The 27941-nt window shown below is 40.3% G+C and overlaps 1 protein-coding gene across 3 annotated transcripts in view; it reads right to left on the bottom strand.

Annotated features, from left to right (window-relative positions):
* The window catches only part of LOC148401792 (metabotropic glutamate receptor 7-like), a 93001-nt gene that overhangs the window by 34592 nt on the left and 30468 nt on the right, over positions 1 to 27941 (bottom strand). For 2 of the 3 annotated variants that reach the window (XM_088368605.1, XM_088368607.1), the window contains exons 2-5: positions 16037 to 16253; positions 5921 to 6056; positions 5173 to 5327; positions 1961 to 2098 (exon numbers count right to left, since the gene is read on the bottom strand). In XM_088368605.1, coding sequence (XP_088224731.1) covers positions 1961 to 2098; positions 5173 to 5327; positions 5921 to 6056; positions 16037 to 16253 — 646 coding nt within the window. Of the gene's footprint in view, positions 1 to 1960; positions 2099 to 5172; positions 5328 to 5920; positions 6057 to 16036; positions 16254 to 24434; positions 24571 to 27941 lie in introns of those variants that run through there. The other variant, XM_088368606.1, reaches the window with a different exon arrangement.

Here is a 27941-nt window from a genome sequence, read left to right as displayed (position 1 = left end):
CCACATTGTTTTATGCGGCCCGCAAAGGCAAATCATGTGTATCAATTCAATGTTTCTTATTAAAAATATCAAAACTGTAAATTGCCTTCCTTTTAATTACAGTGAGGTATTGCAATAATTTTTGTCACAATCCCACTTTCAAAATAAATTAGAAAATTGTTGAACTTTTTATCACTGGATTATGTTGTGTGTATGTGATAGTATGAGGGGCCATCCATTTCTATTTAGGTCATTAATGGCCCAATGAGGGAACCCATAACTACTCTGTGGCCCACAACAACATTTATTTTGACACCCCTGACCTACAAAGTAGGAAGATGCCCATAGATGGCTTAATATGGGTTCCAGAAGGAAGGTCTGTATCTTAATTATTATTTGCATCAATTTTTAATTTATTTGTTTGATGTTTGGCACTTTAAAAAGAAAGTATTTTTACTTTTGTCAAATTATTTCAGTAAGAGGGAAGATCTCAGCTAAAAACTGCTATTAAAAGAAGCATTTGAAAATTAGCACTTTAAAAATAGTATTTTTCGTTCAACTGTTCAATAAGAGGAATGATCTCAGCTGCTTTAAAAAGGAAGTCTTTTTATGTGTTGGAGTATTCAGTAAGAGGGCAGATCTCAGCTGTTATTGAAGCAGCATTTGAAAAATGGGCCTGTAACAAAAGTGACACTCTAGTTTATGTTTACATTTGCACTTTAGAGCTCACTCGTTCATGTTCTTGGAATCCTGTCAAGAAAAAGAAAACATTTTGAAAACTGGAAAATGTATTTTATGCATTATTTTATATTAGAGATTTTGCAAAAAGCTCATCTTTGTTATTAACTCATACTAAATATCAAGTGATTGGATTGACTTGAGTGGCAAGAAAATGTAAAGACAAATCTCTACTATTTAATAATATAATAATAATAATAATAATAATTATTATTATTATTATTATTATTATTATTATTAACGTTGTCTTAAACAGCCTAAAAAATGGTTCCAAGGTACATTTCACTGGATGTTAAACATTTACAACTAGTACATTCTTTAAACCCCGGCCAAATCCCGAGTTAAAAATATGTGTGATAAATATAAATTTAAAATATCTTTGCTGTCTTGATGACATTATAGTCAATGTTCTAGATTATTGAAGAAATGCTCAGTATCACTTCAAATAATGTTTTCCCCAAGATCTGGCGTATGAATCAGTAAAAAAACTGTTGAGTAGATTTTTTAAACTTTGAAATAATGGTCCATTATAATAACAAATACAAAGAGGATACATGCATAGTGGCACACTGACTAAATTCAAATGAATATGTATGCCATCTAAAATAAGAGGGCCTGATATGATGTACATCTTCCTGTCCTCTGTGACACACACGCACATGCAGAAAAGACACACTGCGCAATAACTTCTTAAGCAAATCAACCCTGCAATTCCAAGTGAAATATTGAAATGAACCTGACAGATATCAATTATTCAAGGCACCAAATGATGATAATGTGGATAAACAGCCTGGTGCTGTCACAGGGGAACATAAAGAAAATGGCTAAAAGAGTTGCAGGATATTTGTCACTGGGGCAGACAGTGTAACTATAGAATGACCTAGACACGTGATGTGATGCGTTGTTATTATTCCAATAATAACTCTGCGTCAACCCGCTGGGCACAAACACCCGCTGCTGGAGTTTTTGGCTGCAATGAGAGGGAGCTAACACAATGTTTATCTGGAGCTTCTGATGCAAAGCAGGGCTGCACCATTACGGTGCAAATGATAATCACGATTAATTCTTATCAGTTGTGTGATCACAGTCATGATTCACAGTTATTTGTCACACCAGGGAAAACATCTGTCTTTTTAACCACACTACTTTTTGACAAACAATAGTTTTCAGTGCAACATGAAACTCGTAAAGAATTTAAAATTGACCAAGGCTGATTGCATGTTACAGAAACAAAAGTAGGTACCTGTGCATTTCCGACTAGTGTCTTCTTTCTTGGATGCACTGAGAAGCCTGCAGTCAAAGTTCTCCTCCCAGAATTCAGCAAACCAAACGTTCCTACGATTGTTCTCCAGGGTGAGTGCAGTAAAGTATTCATCAAACCCTGGGAAGAAGGAAGGAAAGAACAGCAAGCTTCAGTTCCGGCCCAATTATGCTCCAATTCAAACCTGCAGGAAATGAAGCGGAGCACTGTGGTGGTGATGGTGCAGTTCAAGCCACCAGGTGCTGGAAGCGAACCAGCAAGCGCTGCCTCATCAAACTTTGACCATGGCTTGTCTATTTTTCTTTGTACGTGCTAAGAAACTCAAATTACTTTCCTCTCCTTGGAAATGGCACTAATTAAAAAAGTACAGGATGCATAATGAATAGCACAGAAATATGCCATACACTTTCTCTTGAAGCTGGAAATTCCCACCGTTCCGAACTGTTTTCTCCACATCGTTGAAGCCACCGGGCATTGTTTGAAAGCATGCAGCGGATTAAAAGGTCATTTTAATGTGCCTTTGTATGAAGCAATTGTATGGCAGGAGCACTGCTAAATCCAATGAATTTTACTAAAATGACAGAATCCACAATTGATTGATGAAAACACATTTCTGTATTCAATTTCAAATATTAAAGTCTCTGTTGACCTCCATGTTATTGTGTCATATATCATCTGAGTCGTGCGTGGGTGGGAACGATTAATGGTACCCGGGTGATCCATATCAATTTCTTGTCAGAAGACCTCTGACTGATGATGTCAAGTGGATTGATCATAACCTTATGGCATTCCGTTGAGCCCATTTGTTTAGGCCAGGCTCACCTAATTAAGGAAACGAAAATCAAAAGGACACTCAATTCCAATTATTAGTGGCTCATAGGATGCAATACATAATGCCAATATCTGAAAATGTTCCCTTTCATTGGCAGGAAAATGTCATTTTTCCTTATGTGGAAATGATATTCATTACAGGCAGAGGCGGGTATCGTGACACCACTGACAAAATTAAAATTTCTTCAAAAAAATTACCAACAGAATCCCAACATAGCCACACTGAGTGTCAAAGAAAGAATTATAAATTGTGCATATGCAAAAAGGGATTCGTAAAATAAGGGAGACAATGGCAACAAGTACAATTGATCAAAAAGTCTAAGTTAAGAATTAAATATGAGAAAATGTATCCACCTCTGACTACAAGAAACGATGAAAGGTCATTTGATTACATTTTTTAAAAAAGACAACATTTAAGATACAAATATCTACTGAAAATGGTATGAAAGAAAATTAGTCAAACCTCAAGCTCAGCCTTGATATTCATTTTAACTTGATATTCCTTTTATTTTAGGTTTAGGGAAAAAAATGACTCAGATGAGTTTCCATGCATCATAAAATCTACAGAGAAGCCCCAGTGAGCAATGTGACCTTGGTCTCCTTCCACCTTGCCAAACATACAGTACATATGCATCAAGGACATCTTTATTCTCTGAAGACTGTGAAACGTCATTGGACAAAATTGCCAACCGAAGCAGAAATAGACGGGACCTGTTTGGCAATCAGGGTGTCGAGGAGGAAAATCAACATATTGTATTTTACGACAAAGTCTGTCTTAAAATGCATGAAATGTCTGGCAATCAATTCTAGCAGTGTAGAGTAATCATATGCTAATGTTTGAGTTTGTGGCGCATGAGGGAGATGATGATCCAGATATGCGAAGTGAAGTTGTGCTTTTAAAGCTGCACTAGACATGCGATCATATTTTCTGAGGAAACAGAACATCTTATATAAAGCTGACACCACCAGTAAAATTCTCACCATCTTTCAATGGCTTTCACTGTTTTTACAAGCATGCAATAAAAAAAGCCTGCACGTGCACTGCCAAACATACACACCGATTATTGTTATCAACTGGCGAATGGGGTTGCAACATTAGTAACGTCCACCAGTCGCCACAAGATTAAGTGCAAATGCCAAATCAAGTAAGATCTAATAAAATGGCTGTGACTGATATTCGGTCTTTACAAAGATCTCCGGGATTGGGGCGCCAATTGAGCTATATTACTGAGGTACATAGTGCAGTCAGTGGTGAATTCACGAGTTCTTGCAAGCCGTCTTGTTTATCAACGCAAGAACCGCTAAGGAAACTTTGGCTGTGTCAGGTTGATGGTGACATAATCGTTGGCTCAGTCCAGGACCGGCGCTAAGCGTCCCTCTAGCAAATCCCAACTTTATCATAGCATTATTTCCCAAGTCATAGTTTAGTGTTTTTGGAAAACAAGAAAAAACACTATTAACTTCAACCAGATGGGTGAAAGAGAAAGCAAAAGGAAAAAGACCCAGTTAAAAAATACTAATGCGATCTAAAAAGTTGGGTTGTTTTTTTCACAACACTACCATTATTATTCCACAGATGGAATAGGCTCCAGATTACACTTGATAATACTTAGTGAAGTGAAGTTAATAAGTGACGGCTGACTATTTTCACACTTACGTTTGAATGAGCCAGAAGATATGTTCCATCAATAAGCAAAAGGGGCAAAACAGCAAAGTTAATCTTAGCCTCACTATTTGGCAAACAGTAGGTCACTACTTATCATGCTTTTAATAGGTCTTGATATATGGTGTACACAAACTAATTATGGCCAATTTATAAATCCTTCATAAAGGTACTCAGGCTGCAAAGTAGTACCTCTACAACTATAATTACACCCACAATAATAAACCTGACGTTAAATGAATACTTAATTTCTGATATAGCACATTGAATATTGTTAGTATGGTATTTTGCCAATAAAAAAATACTTTACAATAAATTAGAAGCAAGGTTGAGATGTATGAATGCAGAAAGTTCAAAAGAAAAATATCTGTGCAATACTTTACATAGATTTCAGGTGAGAGTAGGCTCCAGGGCTTATTTGTCAAAGGATATGAAGCAGACATAAGGACTTTAATTCTTGCAATCGTTCAAACCTCATCACATATGATCATGTGAATTGGAGTATCAACAAACTCATCGTTGTAATCTTTATGTGAGGATTTCAAATCTCTTGTAATCCCTCAACATGGCACAAATTTTAAGAAATTAAATAGAAAACAAATAGCGGCAGCTGAAGCGCTGGTCCTGTCAAGAAAGCGGACTTGAAAGATTGTGACAATAACGACACGTGTGATGCATGTAGGGCGGCACGTGTGAATACCTTTAATAGAGGAGCGTTTGGGCAGTATGGTGATGGCGCCCACTGCTACATCCTCCAGGTGGTGGATGGGACTGCTTTTGGCCCCCCAGCTGTCAGATCCAATCCATAGAAAATGACCCACGTGATTGGCCCTCTTAGTGGCATTGAGGACTCCCCTGCAAGGACATTTTGCTTAGAATGTGTGCGTGTGTAATCCATCCATCCATCCATCCATCCATCCATCCATCCATCCATCCATCCATCCATCCATCCATCCATCCATCCATCCATCCATCCATCCATCCATCCATCCATCCATCCATCCATCCATCCATCCATCCATCCATCCATCCATCCATCTTTTCATACGCGGAGCGCATGCAAACTCAGCACGGGAAGGCTCGAGCCCGGACTGGTGGCTGTAGTCAATTGTCGAGACCCTTGTCACTTAATCAAGAATTTCTGTGTTCTTCACTTTCAAGAAAAAAAACAAGCACTGTAGTAAATATTTGACTGTGTGTTTCTTTGTGCTGACATTTCCCTGCGGGGAAGTGTATTTGACACAAGTTATGATCTGTATTCCCTGTGTAGGTCTTTTTGTGTTTGTAAAGGCATCTTTGTGTAACAGACATGCCGTGCCGCATGCATGGGAAATCTTTGCCTGCGTCTTGTCTTCAGGATCTGCCATTCAGAGATTAAGGAAGTGGAACACGGCAAGTCATCACGCTCGAGCAGCACGGAGGACACCATCAAGCTCAGCGCCGCTCACCGTATGTCTTCTTCATTGGCGAAGATGACGACTGCCCTGGAGTGCTGAGTTTCCAGCAGTTGTTGGATGGCTTTGTCATAATCCTCCATCTTGGGGTTGTGCGGGATTTTCCAAGACTGGGCCACGCAGATCCCACCTAATAAATGGAGAGAGTTTAAAAAACGATAAGGCATCTGGTAGAATCTCTGCTATTCTGTCCTACAAATATATATGAACACGCAGAAAAGCCCTTGGCTACAATAGCTTCTGATGCAGAAATTCTACCCAGATAAAATGAAAGGAAAGCACAAAACAATAATGTCGCAAGCGATTGAAGATGTTATCAGGCTTCATGATGATTAAACAACACAGGCACAAACACACACACACACACTCGATAGTCACATTAGGTACACCTGTCACCATCTCGTGCAAAGGATTCGCTGAAGGGCCACTTTTTATTTTTAACACAAGCCTGGTCATTTGGAGGTGAGATTAAAAAGAAAAACGTGGTAAAATACATAAAATGTCACTGATGTCAGGCAGAATCCTCGTCTCTCCAACGTCAGCACTTTTCGGGAGACCCAAAAAAATGTCAGACTTGTTCACACAATGAAGATCGCATCGTCAATTTGATGTATTAAAATAATAAATGATGGACTCAATTCAGCTTCAATTCACTATCACAATAGCCGCATGTGTAAAATGGAAAATGTTAATCAGACTTAATCCAATAAATCAAAATAGCCTTTATTCCTGTTAAAATACATGAGTAAGACGTGAAATGGTGCAGTAAGCAGCCGAGCTAACCTCTGATTGCGCAATCCCTCACAGACTGGATAGTGGAGGCTCGCAAGTTCCTGTTTCAATGTCTCCAAACTAGGTTAATTTATTTAGCCTTGCTGAGGTGAGCCAAGCACTAATCTGCCTCTACCTCACAAACAAGAGCACACAGGTTCTTCTAGTGGAACTAAAATCTAATCAGCGATAAAGGACGACCAACAGCAGATCTTAAAGAACGTCTTTAGACGTCAGAAGCAATTTGTGCTTTTCCAAATGAGTGGTACACATGTAAGGATCAGCTACTTCAAATACATTCTTTTTTTTTCACCAGTTTATAATGTCAGCCTACCCCGACTCTGATTTGTAGAGCTGACGCTTATGTCAGCACCTCACAGCACGAGGCACTGCTTTGCCCCGCATTGATCTTGTGACATCCAAGAGCTGCTGTGCAAATGCTTCCATTTGATAATTTTCGTTGATGAAACCGCGTACACACAAACTGTCAACATGGTATTTCTTTGGACAACATGTTTCTGTGTTCAGTGTCACACACACAAGTGCACTTCATCATACTGGAATCGGCTTGTTGTGAGTTGTCCCTGAAAAGCTTATAAATCAGGCACACACCTCACAATCTGATGCGGAGCAGGACAATACCATTGCAAATCACAACAATCATACTGTAATAAACATATCACTAAACTAATTAACATTGATGAGACGTAATTGTTCTTGCAGCGCTTGTCTTGTTTGTGAAGGTGTGTGCAATAAATTGTCATATGATTTTTCTTTCTTTCGTTCCTTTAATCACAGTTTGGCACTGACTGACAAAGCGGAGCGACGTGCAGTAAATCACACGCTAGATCGGAGTCAATGCCAGGATTTTTTTGTTTTTGCAGGAGTGAGAGGGATAAACAATATCCGTGACAACAAATCCAATAATCCTCACCAACAGAGACATAAAGTCACAGATTTTATGTTATGGATTTGGCATTGCCTTTTTATTGAAAGACATTATCTGAATTCGGGGGCCTTCATCAGATCACGCGGGGCAATCACAAAGCGAATATTAATACTGACAATAAATCATTTTCTGACAGGTCGCTGCTAATGAGTTTGCACGTGATCAAGGGTATTGGTCATGTACAGTATGTGCTTTGCAAGCGGGCAGCCACACTTGTGCGAGCACACATTGTCACAAATTACCATTTGTTCCTCACTAAAGAACAATAACGACTTTATAAAGACTTTTAAAGAAATAACGCAACCGCCTGCGGGATTGTAAGACCATGGCTGCTTTTGGTCAGCAGCTCTCCTTCCGAATCAACAGTGAGCATTACCGAAACCAATTAAAATTTCTCTCACTCAAATAACTTAATAGCCTAGCCGACATCTCCGTTTGCATTTCTCTGAGTAGACAGATAAATGGAAGTAAACTCCTAATTGCCAGTCTCCTCTGGCTCATTACTTTGATACAAACAGATTCTGGCTGGCAAAGCGCGCATCTCCAGTCCTGGTGGCTTTTTTTTTTTTTTTTTCAGCAGCGCAATAACAAAATGACAATTTTTGAACTCTTTTCCAATTGCCTCTTTCAAGAATCAGCAGGCATGTTTTTTTTTCCCCCCCTTTAAAGAACAGATTCTGTAACTGCCTGGAGACCTGTGGGATGACTGCTGTTATCCCCCTAAGTGGACTAAACCTAAACATAGGGAGCCCGCCAATGGGTTTGGCTCTTGCTTAAGGGCTCGGAGCATCCTGTTAAATGGAAACAAGCTCGGTGTCATTTGCGCAGTGAAGTCGGTGCTGTAGGTCTCCCAGGGATAACGGGAAAGCTCGGCTCCCGCAAAGAGATTACAGCCGGAAAGCTTATATTATGACACCAAACGCACTCTACATCTGATCCCGGCCAATTTGCCGCACCTTTCTTGCACAGGCCAATTTCTCTGCAGGTTGTTATCGCACCAATTCACTCCAAAGGGTAAAAAAACAACAAAAAAAAAAAAGTCATATTACACTGAGAGCTCAGTTCTCCTGAAAAAGCATTACGTCCATAATGACAAGCCCCGACTAGCCCGCAGTGCAGAGTTATGGTGCTATAACAGCCGTGAACCAAAATATATTACAGCTCGCATTGGTCAATAATGCAAAATGAGAGAGAGCGCTGGAAGGACTGATGAAGTTAAGAAGCAGATCTCGTCTTTTGAGTCAACTTTGTGGACCAGCTGTTGGGAGAAGCTGTCTAAATTATTGAATGACTCCAGAACACCTCATCCGTCTGTCCGTCAGTCAAGTAGTCAGAGAGGCTGGCCTGATGAAAATTCAAGTGCCGTATCTGTACTTGCAGAGTACTGGGGCGTGTGTCGGACTGCCTTTGTCTGTCACTGCAAGGGGAAAGAGGAAAAGAGAGGCCTGGGCCCCGACAGACAGCTGGAAAAAAGACCTTTGTCTTCACTGAGCAGGCTGATGTAAGAAATGTCAACCTTAGCAGACTCTCGCCATTGTCCATGTTTTCCACAACATGATACTATTTCCATTATTTTTTGCCCATCATGATCATTTCCTCAAAAAACTATTTGGACTCATTATGAGGATTTGTCTCATCTGGCACACTGGTATTAAGTTTAATGTGAAGAAATAAAGCCCTCTTAGCCGCTGGTCTTTGTTTACTGGCGTTACGTGAAATCTATAGATTTGTATGATAACCCCAAGTGGTCCCCTCTTTGCACACATTAGCCAAGCACTGGGTGATATGGCCTTAAAATAAAATCCCTCTAAAATCCAATTTGTGATTTCTGCAACCACCATCAAAGCAGGTCAGCGTTATCTACTTATCTTTTTCAATATTTAGTTGATTACTGATAAGTACATATGAAATAATTCTGCTCACGTTTCTTCGGTGGAGTTTTTCACTGCCATGTCTCAACATTTGCTGTTGCGTGTCTATTTTACAGGCTGAAATAATTTTGTCGTGCGGCTCGCTTTGGTTTCAACAACCTCTAAATGTACTTGACAGAAGATTGTTGCTCATTGTCTCGTCAAATCTGAACAGTTACCAAATGATTTTCAAAACACTGCCTCTTTAGTAAACTAGCTCATCTCTGTTCGCCGCCATGTCATCAGTGCCTACAGTAGCTCGTAACCACCCCTGTCGCTTAGCTCCAGGTCCATCGATTGGCTTTTCTTTTGGGTAGGCGTCAAATTGCTTTTTTTGTAAAAATACTCAAGAGTCAAAAGAACCTTTTTCTGCTCCTTCCCCTGATAAGCAGCAGGAATACAATGATGCTTATGTAGGGATATTGTATAAGCAGGTAAGCACAGAAGGCACAAACGCGAGGCAGATAAAGATTTTGAAAAAAAAAATAACTGAAAAATGATTGAAGAAACTGCTGTAGTTGACATCCGATTTCAAACTTCGGAACCTGTTAATTTTTTGAGTAGTATGTGATAAATTGATGGGACGATGAATCATTTATTTGCTTTCACCGTCATAACAGGCCTCCATGGGAAGCCGCGTTTACAAAGTGGCCCTCGACAAAATTAAGTTTGACACCCCTGTGCTAAAAAGACATGACGGGAAAACACAAAAGTCTTTTGAGGCAATGAAAAAATTTGATATATCGCTTTCTGAGTTGATTTCCAACTGAGCTCTGCCATTGCTTTTCTTTAGATGACGTCACACTTTTGGGTTTGTCACTTGCCAGATCCCCCTTTGGAAACATGACTATTTTACAAAATAATATTTATTTATCTTTTATTGTATAATATTAAATAACTTGACTTGTGACCTAACTCGATTCCATTTCACACATGGTCTTTAAAGAATCTCAAAGGGCTTCAAAAGCACACTTTTCCCTTTTGTCCAAACTCTCCGTGCCATCAAGGGAAAAAAAAAAACTTTGGGGAAGTTGCTCTTCTCAGGACCTGTCCCAGTTAATAGATGCCGAATCCTCTGCAGCAAAGCACTTTGTGCTTGTTGCTGTCAGTACACAAAAGAGTACGGTGCCACGTTTCACTTTTTTGTTGATGTCTGATGTCTGATGACACACACCATAAACACAAGCTAGGCTCAGATTTACCTCTCTAAAACTCTACCATGGAGAGATGATTTGAACTGGGCTCTTTGGTAGAAAGGATATTTTTATCAGCATCTTAATCTTGCACCTATGATCATCCAACAGCCTGACATCAGCACTCCGTGTATTGGTGTTCCCAAACCTCTGCTCCCCATTAGATGACTATAGATGCAGAAGTTTAATGATCATGATGGCTAAACTCTTGGAAGTTCTCAGTTGATCTGTCGGCTCTCTAGTGCATTATACTCCATTATTCATTCTCATCCTCCGTGCTCACGGATATGAAAATGCTTACCCGGGCCAAATAATCAACTTTGACCATTTTCTGAAATACAAATCCCTTAAAATTGAAGGCTCTCAATGGATTTAACCTCCCACTTGCCTATTCAAGTCCCTGCAAAGCAAAACCTCTGTGGGTGCTGAAATTATATTTATCACCTTGACATTGGAGAAAAGGCCAGCTTTTTCCTCACAGTCTCACATCCTGAATAAATGGGAGCATATCAAATGAGGTGTCATGCAGATGGCATCCATGTTGCTCTGCCAGCGTGAGACTTGGCTCTGCCACGGAGTCATGCAAAAAATATTGTGCTCTAAATTTTAAACTATTTTCAGATACATCTGGCTTGCTCCCCAGATTACTGCTAATGCTAGCTAACATCCCGCCTCTTTCTCCTCCAGCAAATAGGCCTGTGTGTTGGGAACTTGCAACAATCAATTCAAGCCCAATGCTCTGAGGGAGGTTTTCTTCACTTGTAGCCCAGGCAGACGATAGAAAATACAAAATAAAAAGAAAACAACGTGCACACAAACAAGATCCATCCCTGCAAGATTCACTTGAAGCCAGGGTGGGTGTCCACAATAAAATAGTGCCCGAACCAGGCACAGAATAGAAAAAAGGAGAATCAGATAAAAACAGAGATCAATACACTCTGACCATCACTCTCAACTTGGCTGGGGGAAATGGCCAGCCGTATTGCATTAGTCCGCAAGATGGTTCCCCTTGAAGTGGTGAAGCGAGAATCCTACTAATGCCTTTGACATTTACGAACAGGGTGGCCACAGAAAACATTTCAAGGTCTCATACCTTAACGTGCACAGACGCTACAATAATATCACTGCTTTCTAAGAACTCTCGCGTCATTGGCAACGATTTGTACTTATTGTTTACTGCAAAATCCATGAAGTCACTCTCCCAAAGCTGTGAGAATCATACTGTATTATTCTCTTCTTATTATTCTATTGCCACTGATCGCATGACAAGAGCAAAGATACGTGCTTGAGGAAATGAAACCAACAATGCTATGTGGCAGAAAATACAAAAAGTTTTACATAAGGCATACAATTCTAATAATGAATTTATAGTCTGAAGATAAGCTAATATGGTTAATTAATTGTTTGCAATTATTTGCTTGTCATACCCATTGTGATACCCAAAAAACTATAGTGAGAAAGAGTTTTTGATGGCATTATAATCATTTGTTTATGAAACTATGAATAGACAGACAGACAGACAGACAGACAGACAGACAGACAGACAGACAGACAGACAGACAGACAGACAGACAGACAGACAGACAGATAGATAGATAGATAGATAGATAGATAGATAGATAGATAGATAGATAGATAGATAGATAGATAGATAGATAGATAGATAGATAGATAGATAGATAGATAGATAGATAGATAGATAGATAGATAGATATTTTATTGATCCCCGGGGTGCAAATTCAGGAGCCAACAGTTAGATACAGAAACACACAGATAGATTTTGTTTGTTAGTTTAGAAAAGCAGAACATGGAGGTGCAATACAAGATTCATATCACATTCAAAGGTCAGCAACATCAAAAAGCATGCAACAGCATGTACAGGGTTCCCATTGGATAGTACTCCCACATTGATCACATTTTAGACCGCCCCCACAGTACTGTGGACTAAATCTGCACAGCAACAAAGTATTTACACTATTGTTTGTACACACAAATAGCTGTAGATTTTGAGAATTTAAGTTTTAAATTTAACATGGGCAAGCTGAAGAGCTAAGGCGGGTTGCCATTCCGGACATTTTTGTGTACCAAAGGTTCAAATCTTGATCATGGTCAAAGGTAATCATAAAACCATTTGTAGATTCGCTGCCATTGTCGGTCCCCAGCCGAGATAAAAAGGATCACCAGTGTCACCACAGCTACACTGGTCTCTCATGCCTTGGTATGGATAATATATGGATGTGTGTAGTTTTGACCCTTTGTTGGATCTTGACATGCGTCCACTGCGTATAAAAAAGCCAGCATTGAATTGCTCCCTTTTGAACCCAGTGCTGGGTTAGCTATTTCACCTGATGTGAATTACTTTTGACCCAGCCGTATATTTTAAAGTTTCAAACATACACCTCAATAATCAATAGAGTATATCCATGTGAAAAGCAGGTTATTATTTTTGCCCACTTGAGTTCAGCGGCCACAAATTTGACACTATAGTGACTCTGGATGTGTCTGTGCATTTAAAAAGAGGGTGTGCTCTGTTGAATGAGCATATGATGACATACTACTGGCTGACTATTTCCTGACTATACAATATCGATAAGCAAGGAATGTAACGCGACTGTGACATGAGTCAACAATATGATGTGTGACAAGTTTTGATGAGCACTGCTACTTTTAATATACAGCGTTAGTGTTAAATTTTAACACTTCAATGTTTACTTCTGTTATGACTGATTTTAAGGAGCTTTGGTGCAAAAGTGTGTGAATGAATCATGAGAAATGCTTTTGCATAATTAATGTGTTTATTAAAGATAAGATGCCAGGGGGACTCTAAAGGGTTTCTTTAAAGCAAATAATTCCCATTTGTGTTTGAATACAAAGTACGTTAAAATGACTGCTGCTTAGCGGCAAAAGGATGAGTCAACAACGTCTTTCCATGGCTGTTAAAAGTTAAAAGAAATAATTGTTTACTCCTCTGTGCAATGTATTTAAACAAAATCCATAAGAAATGTCTTTGAGAAAGCACGCTGGGTGAAGCTATGTTTATCAGGATCTAGGGGGAGGGGATCTTTCAAAATAAGTCTTAAATCAGGAGATTTTCTCCAGATCGAATTGCTCTCTTACTCTGTGCGGCTCTAAGACTGTCGACGTATATTACACATCCGCAAACAGCTTCTTCAAGTTTTAATGAGTGATCACACTAGATGTGAATGCGCACAACTAAAATATTTATGCATGGTGGACTTCTGATCAGTGCCTGCAAGGTTTTATTACTCCTTTTTTTTTTCATGTTTGAGGTTTGTGCGCATTAGTGTGCAGTAGAAGATGTGATCCCTCCCTATAGGATTACAAAATGGATTGGGATGCGCAGAGGTGGAGGTGGGGAGCAATGCAGAGCAAGCGCTTGTTGCTGTGCCTGCAAAGCAGCTATTTCACTAGATGGACAATGGTAGATTATTCAAACCATCCACCCATTAATGTTCTGCGCCACTTATCCACAGCATCATCAAGGGAGAGTTCAGCAGACTTTGGGCGAGAGGTTTCAGTACACGCAGAACTTGTCACCAGACAATCAGACAATAGCAATGGAGAAAAATGGTCCAGTAAGTTACCCATCCCTAGTGCAGACTCGACTGACAAAGCTTCTGCCTAATCACAGCCATCTATCCTTCCATTTTTACACTACAGTATATACTTGGCGGGGTCGGAGGGACTGACCATCAATCAATCAATTGCAGCAGTGAAGCATACAGTCGGCAGATACCGACTTAACTCTTAACTCGCATCCCCCTTCCATCACATCGCCATGTGGATGAATCTTTATAATGAAAATAATATATGCAAAGCCATGCATGTCAGTGTTCAGACACCCGATCTGCTATCATTGTCAAAAAAAAAAAAAAATCCATTACTGGTGCCTTGAGTTATGAGTTTAATTCATTCTGTGACCATGCACGTAACTCACATTATACATATCTCATCTTCCCTCACTGAACATTATGAAAAATATATTTTTAATGAAAAATATGGATGGATGCGAAAAATAATTAGCACTCTATAATCCATCCATCCATTTTTAACACTGCTTATCCTGTTCAGGGGTGCTGGTGCCTATCCCAGCTGACATCAGGCAAAAGGCAGACTACACCCTGAACTGGTCGCCAGAAAAAAAATGAAATGCAGCATTATATGTACAATATTATCGATACATGGAAGAAACTTTAATTTAAATTAGTTTTTTATTGTGACACTTTGCAAATTGAAAAAACATTGTTTCCTTTGCCACCTGCGGGCAGTTTAAGCTAGACCGATATATTACACAGCTAAAATCAGGCCAGGGGGCCAAGTGCAGCCTGTGTTCAAATTTACATCGGCCCGCAGCCTCTACCGTAAAATTAATCATGCGTGGCCCGTCAGCACTGTTGACCACAGTAGAAAAGAAAAGCTACCATGAATGTTTTGGGGGGTCGGAGGGAAACTAAGATACTCATAAGAAACCCATAATAATATTAATTATTGTTATTATTAATGTTGTTCTCTATTTTCCAAAGTGCTGTTTACTGTGGCATGAGTTGAGTTGAGTTCACTGCCTCCATAAAACAAAACTGTTGTTTCCTCCTAAAGAATGTACAGTTTCCAGATTATGGGGGAAATGTACAATCAAGGTGGGCTTGGACTAATTTGATTCCGATGGCGTCGTCAAGAAATGAGACTCTCACCAAAAGGGGAAAAGGACAAATCGAAAAGCCTGCTGCTTCATACAAGCTACTGGAGTGGTTTGTGCTGGCTGAACGCCAAGATCACTGACCAACATTACCATTCCCAGAGCTGAGCACGCTCAGTAGCTGGGATACGCACAAGACCCGAAACAAAAAGAGGATGAGAGTGATCAGAACAACAAGCAGACAGTGTAACCCCAAAAGTCGTTCTCTCTTGTCCAAAGAAAAATAAATCTGACATTTTCACACAATTCCTCATGTGCTTTGCAGCTAAACAGCAACACTGATTACATAAAGAAATTAAATGAAACAAAAAAAGCAATGCTGACTATTGTAATGCGATATTTCTCTACAAGTCTCTTCTCTGTCTACATCTGCAGTAACACTTTGCAACTCATTGGGGAGCTGAGGCACACGTTGCCAAACATCAATAATTCATCTTCACAAAAACAAGGAACGTTAAGATAAATCGCATATGCAAAAGAGCATTTTCAGATGAGTGGAAAGGGCATGAGTACGTTTTAAATCACACAAATGGGTATAAGGAAGAAAATTAACGTGACATAAACGCTAACCTGCTTCTTTGGAGAGTTGTGTGAAGGCCTCCACTCCTTTCTCTCCATAGCTGCCCTCGGAGGCGACTGTGGAGACGTAACTCCATCCCATTGCTCGAATTATGTCCACCATGGCCTGGGCCTGGAAGGAATCAGGAGGAACCACCCTTGAGAAGAAGTCGTAGCGCCTGTCATCACTCAACTCCGGAGCGGTTGATGCATAGCTGATCTGCGGGATCTTAAAGAGGAGAAAAGGAGAACGTTGACTCGAGCAAGGGTCATTTCATGTTTGAGCTTGACATGCTGAGAAAAAATTGACTTAGCTATGCATTGAAATGTTTCCAAGAGGGCACTTTGAGTCTTTCCTGGTTGCCTGGCAACTGCACCCAGGGTGGTAATAGTGGGTGGACCTATATTAGGCAACATTCTTAAGATAATGGTATCATTCCTTACAGCCACGCTGTATCATTTACTGCAATTTAAAGGGTTGACTGCTGCAGTTTTTTGGAGTCAACGCTAATGTAATGAGCCGATGACGTCAATGCCTTTTTTTAATTTATTTTTTTATTACAGCTGTCCTAACACAAGCTGGCTCACTCATTGTAAGATATTTAATACAAATTTACATCACACAACTGCAAGGTTGCTACTCGTTCCCGTACTTAATAGTATATCACTTTAAAAATCATAAGATGAAGGAATGTTTTGCAATTATGTATTCTACAAACCCAGCAGTTGTGTTAAGTGGATTGTTTCAAGCGTTGTATTGGATCAAGCTGCCTGTGAGAATATAAAAGTGTTGCTGATTTGTATGGATGTAATGAGTCCCTAAGTAATTTGGGTGCCTTGATTAAAAAAAAAAAAAAAATGTGCAAGGTATTTTTCCTGCCTCAAGTACCCACTTACTCACATGTCCATTACTAAAAAGTCAAGCTAAGCACAGGAACGATTCTTAATGCTATAGGAAAACATTGCCATCGTAGTCAGAACGCCATCTTCAAAAAGAACACTTAATAATTAACATCATTAACATGATTTAATATATCACTTTTATTCTGAAGTTGTTCTCAGCAATCTGCTAATTTGACTCATGTTCCACACTAATTAAAACTCATAGGTCTCACGGACCAAAATTTATGGAGGAACGTTTTTAAAAGATGTCACAAATTTTGTTTGCAAGAAAAATGCAATGTAGAGTTTAAAGTATAAAATGTTGGTTATCTAAAAATGAAAACCTGTTGGCCAACTTACATATAGCCAAGAAAAAAAATCAGCACAACCAATTATTACATAATGGAAGTTAAGTGAGGAATAAACATCATCTTTAGGAGCACTGACACTTTAAGCTTGTCACCATTAGAAACAGCAAGAATATTGGGTGTGCTCTGCCAAAGTATTCCTTGGCCAAGGGTTGCAATACTTCACTCTGACATCTCATCTCTGAATGTAAAAAGAACGTCCCCTCGGCGATCAGTGAAGTATAATAAATTATTACGAGTTTAAATGCCGAACAGGCAGAAGGCAGTTGATCATCGCGTTTGACAACTTAAGTGTGGGTCTTACACATGTATATCATTTGAACATCAATTAATTGCATGTTTTGCTGTTCCCACTGGCACAACCAGAGGACGTGTTGACAAACTGGCCTGTCAATCACATGTTCAATTCATCTTTTGCGCAATCAATCATATGAGTTTGTCGAGAATATTCCTGATGTACAGTAAGGACTCTGTTCCTGAGGCACATGTGATGATTGTCAAATGTTTGTCAGGAACTGAGGCAGCACAGTTGCATAAGCACTCATCGAAAGCAAGGTCGTACTTTATGTCTACAGCATCACACACAGCATCACATTAAGAAGTCAAAGGACTAATGTAATGGCTAGACTGATTTTCAGAAGTGAATTTTCATGCATTATTATGCTTCGAAAGGCACTCTTTCTCACTTGTCCATGGAAGCCTTACAGTGGGATAGCAATGTCAATGAAAAGCTATAATTTTCAATTTGAGTCCAACAGAATGTCTTCTTCCACGGACAAAGGTCCATTATAAAACATATCAGCAGGATATGCAGACACTTTTGTTTGCTGGCTCAGTAGGATCTCCAAGGTTAAAAAATAAAATGTCTTTAAAATTTGACACTCCACCTAACCTACCTAAGCTTCAATTATTCCACTCAATTCCTTCATGTTAAAACATGAAAATAGGTCCCCTTGAAGGAGCGCTCGCCATAAATAGCTCACGAGCTAACCACAGCACCTATCGATAATCGATAAATATTTTTGATCATCAAATGAGTGTTCAGATATCTTTTTATGTCAATTTAAAACTCAACAGTTATATTGGGCGATTTCTGTCATCTTTCACAAAAGCAGATTGATTATTGTTGTGTTGAACTTAAAACAAAACATTTGCTTTTACTTTGTAAAACAATAATCAAAATGTACAATAAGTCTGAAATGAAAATGTGGTGAAGTCTAAATGTGAAAGACCTTGATGTTGATCATTTCAGAATTGCAATTTCTGGAAAAATACAAAAGAAAACCACACTTGGCAACTTTAAACGTTTCACTGCCAACATGCACAACATCACGCACAGAGTGCGTTTTGTTTCAATCATGTGGTTTTTCCTTTTATTTGTCTAAGGGGATGAGTGACACTTGAACAAAAAAATTAAGGGTTTTATGATGGCAAGAAATGAATGCCGCTGTACTTAACTGTACGAAGAGAACTTTTAGTCAAGATGTATTCCTAACAAGGACTTTGGTGTTCACTTCTGAGGCCAAGAAAGGACGTTTCCTCTCACCTGCTTATGTGAGCATTTTGTGAAAGGATGTGTTAACAGTAGCTGTCCTCCTTAACAACAGCTTTTTAATCACTCTCATTTATCATGCTCAACCAACTGCTCATACTGTCAATTCAGCAGTGTGCATGTAAATCGAACAAATGATCTCATTGCCCAAACGGCTAGATCAATCAAGCTGTGAGAAATATGCAATATAATATAAACATTGAAAATGTATTTTTTTTGTTTTTATTTCTGTACATGCTGGCCTGTTGTGGTTTTCAGTTAAGTTTCCCAATGCCTTAAAATGTAAAATTTGAGATTTTACAATGAAAGCTCGTTTCTGTGAATCATCGCTGAGTCAAAACACAGCCAAGCGTGGGCGAAAGGACTGATGTCGGCTTTCTCCCGCAGAGACGGCATCTGGCCACATTTCTGATTAGAATCAATCAGGAGTTCACATTTGATTAGGATGAAGACCACCTCCAACGGACTAGTTTAAGACTGTTGCAGTCAAGATGATTTTAAACGGTAACATTTCAAAAATGCTACTGAGAATTTAATGCAGATGCTACGCAATCTGTGTTGATATGTAGGGACTCCTGTTTTGAATCAGTGAATATATTTCCTCAACAGGTGAGAGAAGAAACCCGTTTTACAAAGAAGATAAAGCAGGTTGGGTTGTTAAGACAATAAATAAAAAAAATTTAAAAAATTAAAAAAGGGAGAAAAATAGCATCAATCTTGAGGAACATACTATACATTTTGGAAAACCGCAGATAGCATGTTTTTATATTTCCAGAAGTTGCTATTGAATTCTGCAGGATATTTCATCACATGCTGACAATTTTTCAATCAAGGCTGCCAGCCAAAGACATTCATCCATCTCTCTTACGTCTACTAGCAGTGACGGCTAAATATGGCGGTGGACGCACAAACCGTGATTTATGAGAGAGGACCGTAGCACATCTGGGATCAAAATGCCCACCTCCCCGAAGACGTGCGGATGCGCAAACATCAATTTCTCTTCAAGCACGTGTAGTAACTCATCATGCGCTCTCATCAAAGCACTGTATGAAAGCCATCCATTTGTGTTAGTGTGATCAAAAGCAGCCGGACACTGCAGAAACGCAGGAATGAGGACACAGCAACTAGCTAATGGGATCACTTCAACTTGCAGAGTGTGAGTTATAGCTTTGACCCACAACGCAAAGCGGGTCAAGCGCACAAAGCTGACAAATTGAGAAGCAGACGATCTCAAGCTCAAGATTACTCAATGTCTTTCAAGCAACGCACCCCCGAAAGGTCACATGCATATCTGCAGGGGTTTTTGGTGCGTGTAGGGTGGACTGATTCTAAAAGGGAGCACTGTAGCAACAAGGGTAATTTGCATTTAAAAGGACTCACCTTTTTGAAATGAGAAACATTTATTTTATGCTCTTGGTAGGAATCCTATGGAGGATTCAGTATCGTAGAATCTACTATGGCCCAGGTTTAAATTGTGTGAATATTTGTCTTTCTGGAATCACTTGAGATGTCTGTTCGCTTTGTTCTGGCAATGTACCCCCATTGATAAAATTCTCATCTTCTCCCTCCTTATCCCCTGGGAATCGACACCTCCACTCAGCACAAACATTCATGCTATCAGTGCGTTCTTTGAAATTACTGCTTTGACCTCAGGCTAATAAAATTTGGTGCTTTGATTGTGGAAGGACTGATATGTGAGAATTAAAACTCTTCAGGTGGACTCATAAGTGATGTGATTAGAATCAAACACCTTTGTACGTGTCTGGCAGCTAATGTGCAACAGGTACAAGCACTAATCCTTTTAAGCCGAATGGGATTGAAAGCAAATTTCTTACATATATTTTTCTCATTACTATGATTATCTCTTGAGATAATTAACTCGCAAGTTATCAACAGAACACCTGTTAAAATGAAGTAATGGTGATTGAAAAGCCTGTAGAAAGAGAATAAAATACTGGCAAGACTCAATATCAGTTTTGTGTGTATGCAGTCGGGGTCATAAATATTGGGACATGAAAACGACTGTCTTTTGTCAATTATTATTATTAGCCATCCATTATCTGTACCGCTTGTTCTCATGGGGGTCGCGGGTGCGCTTGAGCCTATCCCAGCCATCATCGGGCAGTAAGTGGGGGACATCCTGAACTGGTTGCTAGACAATCACAGGGCACACAGAGACAACCATCCGCACTCGCACTCGCACCTAGGGGCAATTTGGAGTGCTCAATCGGCCTACCAATCATGTTTTTGAGATGTGGGAGGAAACTGGAGTGTCCAGAGAAAACCAACGCAGGCACGGGGAGAACATGCAAACTCCACACAGGGAGGGTCAGAGGTGGAATAGAACCCGCACCCGCCGAACTGTGAGACGGACATGCTAACCAGTGCCCCACCGTGCCCCCCAATTATTATTAATTTTTATTGTTATTATTATTATTAGCAGCTGTCTTCGGTACCTACTTGTTTTTGAGGCGTTCTAAACGTGTTGTATTTTAAACAAGTCAAATCATGCTCAATTAGATTCATGTCATGCAAATGACTTGGCCATTGCATAACATTTAACTTCCCTGCCTTCAAAAACTTTTTTGCTTTGGCATAATGCCTGGCGTCAATGTCCATCTGCACTGTGAAGTGCTGTCTAATCGAGTCTGAATACTATTAGATAATGTTGCCCTGAACCATTTCAGAGTTCATCCTGCTATTTTTGTCAGCATTGACATCAATTTGTAAGAACAAATTGCCAGCCTTTCATGCTCACCTGGCCATGGAGAACCTGAGCAGTCAATTGCCCCATTGCTTTAGGTTGAGCTTAAAAACTGACATACAAAGTCCGCATTTAAAGCACATCTTGTTGGTTTCCCTTCATTTCAATTGCAGTGGTGTTTACAGCCAAAAAGATAAGAATTGTGCTATAAGACCTGAATCTAATGTCAGAAGTTCTGCATTCATGGTCAGAAAGTGTAATTTCAGATAGATATTCTTTTATTTAAAATGTTCAATTACAAACCAGGTAGTTGTTGCACTTTTTGGGTTTTGGAACAAAAATAATTACCTTTACTTCCTTTTTGCGATTAAGATCCAGAATTATAACCCTATACTCATCGACTTCACTGGTGACAAATGTTTAAGCCTTAGGGGAGGTCTGCGACTCCTTGTTGTTTTTCATTAATGGAATGGGAAATGTTGCAAAAACAAACCTAAATGCTAGCAGAATATACCAGAATAAACAATCTGCATTGTAAAGCGTTCTGTAATGTTACTGCAGGGCTTTTGCTGTGCACAGGTAGCTTGCATGATGATCATGTTAACAGCCCATTGAAAATGTAATAAGGAGAAGCAGACATGACGTGGGGAGTTGGGGGAGGAGGGGAGGGGGGCGCAAACTATGACTGCAAACTAGATAGAACGTGTGGAAGTGTTCTTCTCCAATGACCGGCACCAAGGTGAAAGGGTGACCGCAGTGCCTGCAGACAGCCCACACGCACGGACACTTCGCGTTCCATGACCCGATCACGGGCATACGAGTGGACGTCAAGACAGAAAGATTAACAATTCCCCCTTTTAGCATCGCAATTACCCACAGCTAATGTCTGGAACCTGTCATCGGCTGTATAGATCAAAGTTTGGATTGCTGAGGGTAATCGCCTGCCTTGCTCTTCTATGTATCTGCCCTGACAGGATCGATGGAAGAAAAACACAAAGGTCTCTTATAGGGGACACTGTTTCATTGATTTACCAGCGCAAAGGGCTGCAGCTGCCCGGAATAAAAATTTGTTAGTAAAGCCTAAAGTGTGCGTGTGTGTGTGTGTGTGTGTGTGTGTGTGTGTGTGTGTGTGTGTGTGTGTGTGTGTGTGTGTGTGTGTGTGTGTGTGTGTGTGTGTGTGTGTGTGTGTGTGTGTGTGTGTGTGTGTGTGTGTGTGTGTGTGGTGGTGGTGGTGGTGGTGGGGATACAGAAGATTGAGGTGAGCTGAGCGGCGTAGTTTGTAATATGCTTGGCGACATTAAATGACAATTTTAACCTGGGCATTTGCAGAGAGGTGATGAAGCGAGGTTGTGTAAAGGTTACGCATTTCAATGAGTATGAATGCTGAGTGAAGTTAATTAGTACGCCTTGGCCTTTCTGTTGCATTTCAACATAAGGGCTCCCGCAAGCACCACAGGCTGTTTGCTCCAAAGGAAGGTGAGACACAATAAATGCTTGCGTTGTAACTTCTCTACACTGCTAATATGGTGGTGATGATTGTACACAACCCACATGTACATTTGGAGATGCAGCTGGCGGCGCCTCTTTTTCGCTCAGATGCCTCATACAGAAAAAAAAAACAATGTTATTTGAAGAGAAATAGGGAACATATGGGATAACATGAAGTCTTGTTGGAGGTGGTGGTGGTGGTGGGTGGAGGGAGAACGGAAAATACACTCGCCATCTGAGAGCCGGGAAATGTGCAGATATGACAGGACAGGCTGTCTCCATGGGAAAAAAAGAGCACTATAACAATGCCGACACGAAAAACACAGTATCTTTCAAAGAGTGTTCTTGCCAACAATAAGGGCATCTTTGGATTCTGATTATTGCCTGAAGTATTTTCCTCTCCTTTCCTACCAGCGCGAATGTGCCTCAACGCAACCTTAAACTGTCTTTAGCATTGATTAGTCCATCCTGACCAACCTTACAAAAGGAAGAGCGATCGAGATCAGTAACCCATAAGCAGCGATTTTTAAAACAGGCCACCGATGAAGTCAGAAGCAAAAAAATAATAGTTACTTTGATGTCACAAAACATTAACTTGTCATAACGGCTATTTTCGTATCCCATGATAAACACAATAAGAACATTAAATGCCAACTTCACATTTGAGAAAGATGACTGGGGGCAGCAAACTTCCACATTGACATTTAGCCTCTTATTGGAATAGATTCTCACGCAGGATATTCCATTTTCAGGAAAGAGTTTCTCGCTGGAGATGTATGTCAGCAATACTCGCCCTCGCATTGTTCCAGAAAAATAAAGTCCAATTCATTTGATACAGTATTGATTTGGTTCAGGAGCTAGAATATTTAAGGTTAGGACATCTGAGTTTCTGAAAAGGCCCCATGTCAAGAATTCAGTCCAGAACAGCAGACTCTCATTCAGCAGAAACATTGAAAAACACAGTTCCAACAGAACTGTCGGGGGCGGAACTGAGACGTTTCCCATGAGCGCCTCGAGCTGGAGCAGCTCCATGATGCAGCCAGCGGTGCGGAGCTCTTCTTGCCTTTATTTGCTGCATGATTAGCCTCTGAGTGTATCGTGTCCCCAGTCAGCTTTTCTTCTCGGATTCTTTTCGCAGTTGGGCAAAATGACAACACGGGGTTCTCTCAGAACCCCGTGCTGCCTATGCACAAATCCTCATGACACTCACACAATGACACATACACGCTGTAAGTAGGATCCTTACAATGTTGCCAACCAGCCATCTTGTGAAAGCATTTTATAAGCGTTCACATCCTGCCCATCATGGAATATATTGCATCTTTGCGGAGGAAGATTTATTTGTGCCGGTGTTGTAAAGTCGTACAAGTCAATATTGTGTACTATAAAAACGCTAGCGTTCAATAATAAATATACCGGACAGTAAGCAGCATGTTCGAGCTTCACCGAGGAATCAAAACGGCGTCCATGAGGGAGTCTCCGGTTATTTGTCAGATGGTCAGAGGGAATGGCTGTGTCCATACAGGCAACCTCCGGCTGAGTTTTGGTAATCTCTGCGCCGGAGCACGGCGCTGCCAACACACTGGAGGGAGGGAGGGTGTAGGAACCTGACAGCTTTTCCTCCTCCATCTCCGTCACTCTCGCCCCCTCCTTTCTTGCCCATCTGTGTCTCTCGATACAAATGTACCTTTTTCTAGATTTCATCACCCTCACCCAACCTGTGACTTCCGCATTCACTCCTGCCTTCCTTCCTGCCTCCCTCAGTAGTGTTTGCAACTGAACAGTGTTACAATGACTGTGATTGCTTAATGCTGACTTTTACACGCAGGACGCCTATTTGATTTGTATTGTTTTTGCATCCAAGTCGCCCAAATGCGTTTTAAAAATTAGCGATACCTTCAAATAAGGCCGGTATCAGTACCAATACCAATACAAATGTGAAACTGTTCTAGTAGGCTTTCCCTGAAATTTTGTAATCACATCCTACAGCACAAGCCATGTTCCATAGAGAGCTCAGAAGGATCTCAGAGGTATCCATTGGGAGAAGAGTACAAAAGAATTCCCAAGGCATTAAATATATCTAACACAATGAAAACAGACATCTTCAAGTGGGGAAAATATTGCACAAAAGTGACATGACCAAGAACTGGGCATCCTTGTAAAACTGATGAAAAGATGGGGGTCGGATGATGGCAACATCCAAGAAGCTGCCGGAATTACTGGCACGTACTCGCAGCTTAGTACATGTGACAAATTCAGAAGTAGGCTATGGGCTATAGAGTTGGGAGGCAAGACAGATGCCTCATCTCACAAAGAAAAACATCTGGGCAACTAAACTGACTTTAAAAAGTGGCAGGTGGGTTTCCATCTTTAAACAAGATTTCAAATGTGCTTGTTTATTCTGAGCACAGCCACATCCGTGATTAGAAGGGGCATTATGTTTTTTTTTTTCATTTTTACTTCCCTCTCAAAATGATTACATTTTGTTCTTCAATCGACTTGTAACGATTATAGTAGTGAAATGACTTAGCTTGGTGTGGTTTTTTTTACATAAAACTCAGCATTTGAACAGGTTTAAAGAGAAACGAAGGCTTCAAGCTGTTCAGTTCCACCCCCAGTTGAAGTTTACTGTCAAACTAAACAAAAACAGTGACACATATTGTATTTAAAACAGCCACATAGCCTCGGTTATCTTAACGCGAACACAAAATGGGAAACGTCACAGCCACCAGGGATAAAAATTAGCATCTATGTGGTGGTGGTGATGGATGCGGGGTTCTGATTTAAGTAACAAATGTAATACAAACGGTGCAGCAACACATGTAAACAGAAAACAGGCTTATTCTATTTTCCCTCTACAAAGCACAACTAAAATTTCGACTGGAATCGATTAATGTCATTTCTGCATTTTAATGGTAAAACTTGATTTGAGGTAAGCGTTTAGCGATATTGGTATGGTCAAAGAACAAATTTTATCTTTATCTTTTTTCTCAAGGTACCACCCCACTATAAAATAGTTAATGAGCCTTTGATCTTAGCTGCAGCTAGACAAATTTTCCTCCTTCCCTCACCGCCTCCCTCCCCACACCATCAGTCTAGATACAGACACACACACACAAATGCTCAGCATGCACTTCCTGCCCAGCATGTTTTTTAGGCTGCCAGTTTCCCCCCAAGTCGACACAATCTGCCCTCAGTCGTTTGCTTTGCATAGCAGCCAACTTCTCCTGTCTACTGTCATTGGTCTTTTTTCTCCTTCTGATCGTATCATCTTTTCAATCTGTCATATGCATATAATCGGGTTGATTGCATTTGGGGGTGGGTGATGCAAAGCCTCACACGACGTCTGAGAACTGGTATACAGGACACTATCAAACAATTTCCCATCGAGTAACCACTCGTTGTAACTACTGAATAATGGCTTTGGTTATTTACACAAGTAGCAAATGTGAATCAGCAGTGGTGTGTATTTAGAGTTCCTCCCAGCAGCTGCCACAAGGATGCAAATCCTTTGTGGTTGGATGTAGTCACAAACTGCTTCTAGTAAGAAATCATCACGTTTCATTCCAACAGTGACCAGCACCCGGAAAGACGTGACGGCCATACCGAATTCAGTTGATGTTTAACTTCTACGGGAAGTGGAAAAATCGTTGTTTTCGCTGTGGTAAATTCCAATCTTGGCAAACACCTTGCTGTGACGGGAATCAACAAAGAGGTAGTGATGAGTGCCTTGGCTTGTATTTGTTGAAGGGCTTTATCACAGAGGCTGGGTCACATTCACAAAAGATGTTGTAACAGGACGTCACTCGGCGACGACAGCACTGACATAAATGGCCCTTTTAGGGCTTAAAACAGCAGTGTTGTTTTCAATGGATCGATGTGGGATTTCATTTTGAAGGGAATGCTTTAAGACCACTTTGCTCTATGTTTCCCAACCATTATTCAGCCAAGACATCTATTGTACATGAAGAACATTTCCACCAGAAAAAAAAGTTACAAAAAGTACGACTTCTAAAATATTGATGAAGCTGTCTCAATCTGCTCACAAATTGAATGAGAGTGAAATGCGCGCCTGTTAAATTGAACACAAACATTGAATTGTTCTGACAGTCACAATTTGTCGCTTGCTTAGATATAGTTCAAATTCCCTCAATACGGCACGATTAAGGAGTTACACCATTTTGTCTGTGTGTGTGCGAATGACCAGGGAGCATAAATGTAGGGCGCTCAAAATTACCCAAAAGGTTCACTCAATATATATAGTATAAAATATAGGAGGTATACAACATATCAAACAATACCAAAGCAGTACAGTTACGGAAATGATTCATTCATTTTATCCGTCAGACAATATGTACAACAAAGGAAATTGTCACGACCCGTCTCTGTTCATTTCCTTGTGTCTATGTTGTCATGGTTTCTGTTCCCGCCTCTGTGTACTCGCCCCTCCCATCCTGTGTCTACTCACAATTAGTTACCCGCCTCTCGTTACCCGTCAAGTATTTAAGCCCTGTCTGCGTGTCATACCCCTGTCGGATTGTTCTTGTCTCTCGCCTAGTCTCTTTACCTTTGTCTTAGTCTGTCGGTTTCTGTTGGTCTGTCGGTTCCCCCTGTCACTCCGCCCTACAGTTTATGTTAGTTTGCCGGTTCCTGTTGGTTTGTTCCCGTCATCCTCCCTTCCAACTCCCTCTTTCCTCAATAAACCCTGGTCCAAGCTGCATTTGGTCGCACTGCTCCACTCAATCCTGACAGAAATACACATAGTCTAAAATAAATATTCTTTTTATTCTCAGTAACTAGTCAGAGATCTTAATAAGCCGGTTTGTCTTTTCATTTGCTGTAGTCACGTGATAGGTGATGAGAAGAAAAGTAGTGAACTAGCTCCACAAATCACCACACAGAACGAGATAATTCATTTTTAGT

Source organism: Syngnathus floridae, chromosome 2 (assembly GCF_059516105.1).
Source record: "Syngnathus floridae isolate MCC-2025c chromosome 2, RoL_Sflo_1.0, whole genome shotgun sequence".
NCBI classification, from domain to species: domain Eukaryota; kingdom Metazoa; phylum Chordata; class Actinopteri; order Syngnathiformes; family Syngnathidae; genus Syngnathus; species Syngnathus floridae.
This window is presented reverse-complemented; position numbering and strand designations above follow the sequence as displayed.